At 58.6% G+C, this 5,338-nt stretch overlaps 1 protein-coding gene across 1 annotated transcript in view; it reads left to right on the top strand.

The window, feature by feature from the left end:
• Cep131 (centrosomal protein 131) overlaps positions 1–4,386 on the top strand; it is a 22,613-nt gene extending 18,227 nt beyond the window's left edge. Inside the window, exons 18-26 of the mRNA XM_028787857.1 lie at positions 607–808; positions 1,512–1,619; positions 1,714–1,831; positions 1,985–2,059; positions 2,710–2,852; positions 2,955–3,132; positions 3,219–3,382; positions 3,963–4,023; positions 4,099–4,386. Of these exons, the coding sequence (XP_028643690.1) occupies positions 607–808; positions 1,512–1,619; positions 1,714–1,831; positions 1,985–2,059; positions 2,710–2,852; positions 2,955–3,132; positions 3,219–3,382; positions 3,963–4,023; positions 4,099–4,173 (1,124 nt within the window). The 3' untranslated portion in view covers positions 4,174–4,386. The remainder of the gene's footprint in view (positions 1–606; positions 809–1,511; positions 1,620–1,713; positions 1,832–1,984; positions 2,060–2,709; positions 2,853–2,954; positions 3,133–3,218; positions 3,383–3,962; positions 4,024–4,098) is intronic.
• The last annotated feature ends 952 nt before the right edge of the window (positions 4,387–5,338 follow it).

A 5,338-nucleotide genomic window follows, 5' to 3' on the forward strand; every position in this document is an offset into this window, starting at 1 on the left:
CGCCCCGGCGGCTCCTCCCCGCCCCGGCGGCTCCTCCCCGCCCCGGCAGATCATGCTAGTGGCAGTGAACATAGGCATAGGTGTTGCCAGGTAGGCCATGGTCATGGCTTCCTGGGACAAGGAGATGAAAACCCCATTTCAGCTGCTGGCTCCCAATTCACAGAAGCCCGAGGGGTCCTCCTGCCCCTCGGAGGCTAATGTAGGAACATCAAGATACGTAGGTCACACTGCAGAAATCGGAGAAAACTATAGAAAAGAACCAGCCCCTTTAGGCTGACGGACTCGGTATGTGAAGGAGGCTTTAGGGAGCACCTTCAGACTGGCCTTATAGAGAGTCCGTTTCCTCCAGGATCCTGGGCATCATGACACTGGGAGATCCAGTGGTCAGAGCACCAAGAGGCTGGGCAGCCTTGTGTACCACAGGCTGGGAAATCCACCGTGGTCTGTTGGTATATCCAAAACATTCCTGGAGCTAGGACTCTGGGGTGCAGTGTAATCCACTGCCTCTAATCTACCTCTAGTATATCCGGCCTGCCATGCTTGGGGTCAGTGGCTGGATGGGAGGGGCTTGCATCCCTAGCTCTGGTGCAAACCCCGTCCCCACAGGTCTAGAGCCTGAGATCCAGAAACTAATTGCCAAGCACAAGCAAGAGGTGAGGCGGCTCAGGGGCCTGCACGAGGCGGAGCTCCAGCAGCGCGAGGAGCAGGCCGCACAGCGCCACCTGCGTCAGGCAGAAGAGCTGCGGGAACACCTGGAGCGGGAGCGGGAGGTGCTGGGCCAGCAAGAACGGGAGCGCGCCCAGCAGAGGTAGGAGGGCACTGGAGGCCGCGGTCCTAGAGCACCCACCTGACTCCCCTGGAACAGCAGCAGCCGGTGTGGGGCTTGTGCAGTCCTCCTGCCCAGCCAGTGCTGTGAGCTTCCCGTGTGTGGTCATAGAAGGTCACTGTTACAACACTCAGATGTCCAGACTTGCTGAGCTGAGCCCACACTGATGTGTAGGTCACTCTGCTGCAGAGGACAGCCTCATTCATTCCCTCGGCCCAGGGTTCACCGCTGTCACATGACCAGGCCGTGATGTGGTGGCCGAGGTGGCCGAGTGAGTCAGTATGCCTAGGCAGCAGTGACCAGTGGACAGCCTCCTTCACTGTCAAGCCTCCAGGCTAGGTCTCCTAAGGCTGTCCTTTCCTCCCTTGGGACCTGCTAGCCCTCTCCCACTCTCAGGAAAGACAGGGGTACAGACAGATCGTGGCAGGAGCTTGCTTGGGTCAAAGAGCCAGGTGCCTGGCTCCCACCTGAGGGTGTGGCTAAGCTGAGAGTGTCCAGTGTGAAGATACAGTAAGCCACAAGTGCAGCTGAGCTGAGGCCATTTCACGGCCGTGGGAGGGTCTACAGCTGACAGAGGCTGCAGCCCACGGACAACAGAGGGTCCCTGTGAGCCGATGTGACCACCCTGACTGGCACCGAGCACATGGGCACCTGCTGTGGTGTAAGCATCCTCGCTGCCCTGCAGGTTTGAGCAGCACCTGGAGCAGGAACAGCTGGTCTTAGAGCAGCAGCGGCGGCGGCTCTACAGTGAGGTGGCTGAGGAGAAGGAGCGACTGGGCCAGCAGGCAGCCAGGTGCCACCGAGGGCTGTCCTCCTCACAGTGACCCCTGGCCTACCCAACCCCTCTCACAATGACCTTCTGTTGCCTGACTCTTGCTGGCCTGCAGGCAGCGGGCAGAGCTGGAGGAGCTGAGGCAGCAGCTGGAGGAGAGCAGCGCAGCCCTGACTCGGTCCCTGAGAGCCGAGTTTGAGAGGAGTCGGGAGGAGCAGGAGCGGAGGCACCAGGTGAGCGCACCATCCCCCTCGGAGTGCCGGCTGAGTCTGGCCTGCAGTGGAGGAAGGGAATCTCTTCTGCCTGACCCCAGTGGTGTGGGGTCCTCAACAGGGTGGGCAGGGCCTCCGAATGGCCTCAGGTCCCTCACAGTCTGTTCCCCTCAGATGGAGCTGAAGGCCCTGAAGGACCAGCTGGAAGCTGAGAGACAGGCGTGGGTGGCCAGCTGTGCCAAGAAGGAGGTAGGCCTGGACAGGGCGCGCACTGCTAGGCATCACTCCGAGCTGTGTGGAGCTCTGGTGGATCATTGCATGCTCACTGCCCACACGTGGATCCAGAATGGTTAGAATGGGAACAAGAGGAAGTAGGGCCAGGGACATCCTGGAGACCTGAGAGGACTTGTCCTTCCTCTCAAGGAGTCACCCTGTCTGCATCCTTCAGAGTCAGCTGATACCTAGACCCTGGAGCCCCTGAGTGCCCTGGCCTCTGGTCTTTCCTTTTAGGAATTTGCAAGCCCCTTGGCCACAGGGCAGGTTTGTCAGTTTGGCTTGGCCTCTCTAGCACAGTAGTAGTTGGTTATCTTGGAGAACTGTAGTTTCTCTCCAAGAGAGAGGTACAGCCTGCTGCAGTGGTAGCCTCCTTGGCTAAGGAACCATGCTACCCAGGGCCGTCTCATGTCCCTGTGCTCACAATAGGTCCTGAAACAGAACGTGGTCCTCTTGGGACCTGGGAGCCTTCACAGGGCTGGAACCCTTCACCCCTGACTGTCTCCCTGTGGCTCTAAGCAGGAACCATCCCCTGGAGCCCAGCAAGGCTAGTCCTGCTGCTGTCTCCAGCTTCTCCTGTCTGCCCTCCTGCTGGCCAGTTCTGAGACAGCCGTGTGTCCCTACAGGAAGCATGGCTGCTGACCAGAGAACGTGAGCTGAAGGAGGAGATCCGAAAAGGCCGAGACCAGGAGATTGAGTTGGTCATCCACCGGCTGGAGGCCGATATGACACTGGCCAAGGAGGAGAGCGAGAGAGCAGCGGAGAGCCGGTGAGCCGTTCCTGCCTTTAGCGCTGCAGTCAGGGGAGCGCCCAGGGCAGAGGCGGTGTGAGCAGCACCTTGTCTTCACACTGCCTGGCCTCTGCCCACTAGTGTGAAGCGTGTGCGTGAGAAGTATGAGGCGGAGCTCTCGGAGCTGGAGCAGTCGGAGCGGAAGCTTCAGGAGCGGTGCACGGAGCTGAAAGGACGCCTCGGGGAGGCTGAAGGGGAGAAGGAGCGGCTGCAGTCCCTCGTGAGACAGAAGGAGAAGGAACTAGAAGACCTGCGGGCGGTGAGTAGCCCGGGCTCTTTCTGCATGGGGGGTGGGGTGAGGGGGCTCCACCCTGCCTTCCCGCTCACAGTCCCCTTTCTTGTCAGGTAAACACACAGATGTGCAGTGAGCGGGCCAGCCTGGCCCAGGTGGTCCGACAGGAGTTTGCAGACCAGCTGGCAGCCTCCCAGGAGGAGAACCAGAGGGTGAAAGTAGAGCTGGCAGAGCTGCGGGCCCGGCAGCAGGTGGAGCTAGATGAGGTGCATCGGAGGTGGGTGGTCAGCACCGCAGGGAGGGGACAGGGACCCTCCTGTCCCCTCCAAACAAGCAGGTGTAGCCATGGGCAGGAGCTCACATGGTTCCTTTGTGCCAGGAAGGCTAGGCATTTCCCCTGGGCGTCACTTAGTGCTGGAACATTCCGTGAACCAGGGATGGGAAAGACCCACATGCACTTCTCCAAGGAAGTGGGCAGGAGTCTGGCTGGAACAGGTGTAGTCTGGCTGGAACAGGTGTAGTCTGGCTGGAACAGGTGTGGTCTGGCTGGAACAGGTGTTGTTCAGCAGAGAGGCCCAGCCACAGAGAGGGTGACAGTGACCACCCAGAATCCCCTTAGTCCTTCCGAAGGCTACGGCTGCCGGCTTCTATGCCTGACATGAGAGTGCAGCACCCTGCCCCAACCCATCTCTTCCAAAAGCCACCTTTGGGTCTGGTTGTCATGGAGACAGTGACCCAGAGCCAGCTGCTCAGGTCAAAGTGGAACAGGGCTGAGGCTAGGTGATAGGAGGCTACCCTTTGGGCTGACCTGGGACTGAAGTTGAGGCTGTGCAGAAGCCCACTGCCCGTCACTGCAGGGTGAAGACGGCTCTAGCAAAGAAGGAGGCAGCCGTGAACAGTCTCCGGAAGCAGCATGAGGTGGGTCCCTCTGGCCGTCTGTGATTGTCTTGCCTAGGGTAGGGGTATCCAGAGCCTGACTGAAGTGTGTTGCAGGCTGCAGTGAAGCGGGCAGACCACCTAGAGGAACTGTTGGAGCAACACAGAGGGCCATCTGTGAGTCCTAAATGACATCACCCTTGGGATGACAAGCCAAGCCCGAGGCAAACGCTCAGTCCTGCGGCTGGTGTCCAGGTCACGCTCCAAGACACAGGGCTAAGGGTAGGACAACAGCTGGTGTGTGAGAGGCACCATGGAGCCCAGTGCTCAGGACATTACTGTCAGCATGCCTGCAGCTGCTCTATAGTAAAATGGACGGGTGGCTTTTTTAACTGTTTCATGTCACCTGCTTGTCTTTCTCTGCTGTGTTGGAAGCTGGAGGCCACTGAGGGGCCCCCAGCATGGTCAGGAGTGGTGTTCCCCACTGTAGGACTAGCTCACACTCTTAACTCTCTGCCCTCCCACTTGCCCAAGCTGACAGGACAGTGCCAGCCCCTCTGCTCTCAGCCCCAATCCCCAGCAGGTGCTGGTCATTTGTTCCTACCCTGGCCTCTCAGGAGTGCGGGCAGACTCACCTCTTGGAAGGAACTGTGTCTCTAGCACAGCCCAGAAACCTCAGCTGCTGCTGCTGCTGCTCCTCCTCCTTTTTTTTTTTTTAAACATTTATTTATTAATTTAGAAAGTTTACGAGAGAGAGAGAGAGAGAGAGAGAGAGAGAGAGAGAGAGAGAGAGAGGGAGAGAGAGAGAGAGATTTGCCTCCATGTATGTCTGTGTACTACCTGTGTGCCTGGTACCTGCCTGCAGAGGCCAGAAGAGATCATTGGATCTCCTTGAACTAGAGTTACAGACAATTGTGAGCCACCATGAGGGTGCAGAGACCTGAACCCAAGAACCTATCAGTACCCTTTACCTTGCTTGCTAGACTGTCGCCCGGATGGCCTGTTTACACAGATGGGAAGCGAAGGCCTGCTGCCCATACATGAGAGGCGGAATCCTAGAGCCCTTGGTATGAGCAAGGTCTTCTGAGCAGGCTTCAGTATGCCATCATCTTCCTAGACAGGCTGTGGCTCAGAGCCAGTGTCCTGGAAGACCCTGTGGGGTGTAGCTTCAGCTGGCTACCTATCCACCCTGCTGCTTCCTAGAAGCTGCTGCCTGTGACGGCCTGACTGGTCCATGGCTCCTCTGCAGAGTGCCACTTGTTGTCCAAGTCCCTGGCCTGCTCTGTGCCTGGGCTCCTCGGAGAAGGCTGGTGATGATTGCATGTGGTGTGGTGGCATTCCCCCTGTCTCCTCATAA

Source organism: Grammomys surdaster, unplaced genomic scaffold (genome assembly GCF_004785775.1).
Source record: "Grammomys surdaster isolate TR1022 unplaced genomic scaffold, NIH_TR_1.0 125688, whole genome shotgun sequence".
Classification (NCBI taxonomy): domain Eukaryota; kingdom Metazoa; phylum Chordata; class Mammalia; order Rodentia; family Muridae; genus Grammomys; species Grammomys surdaster.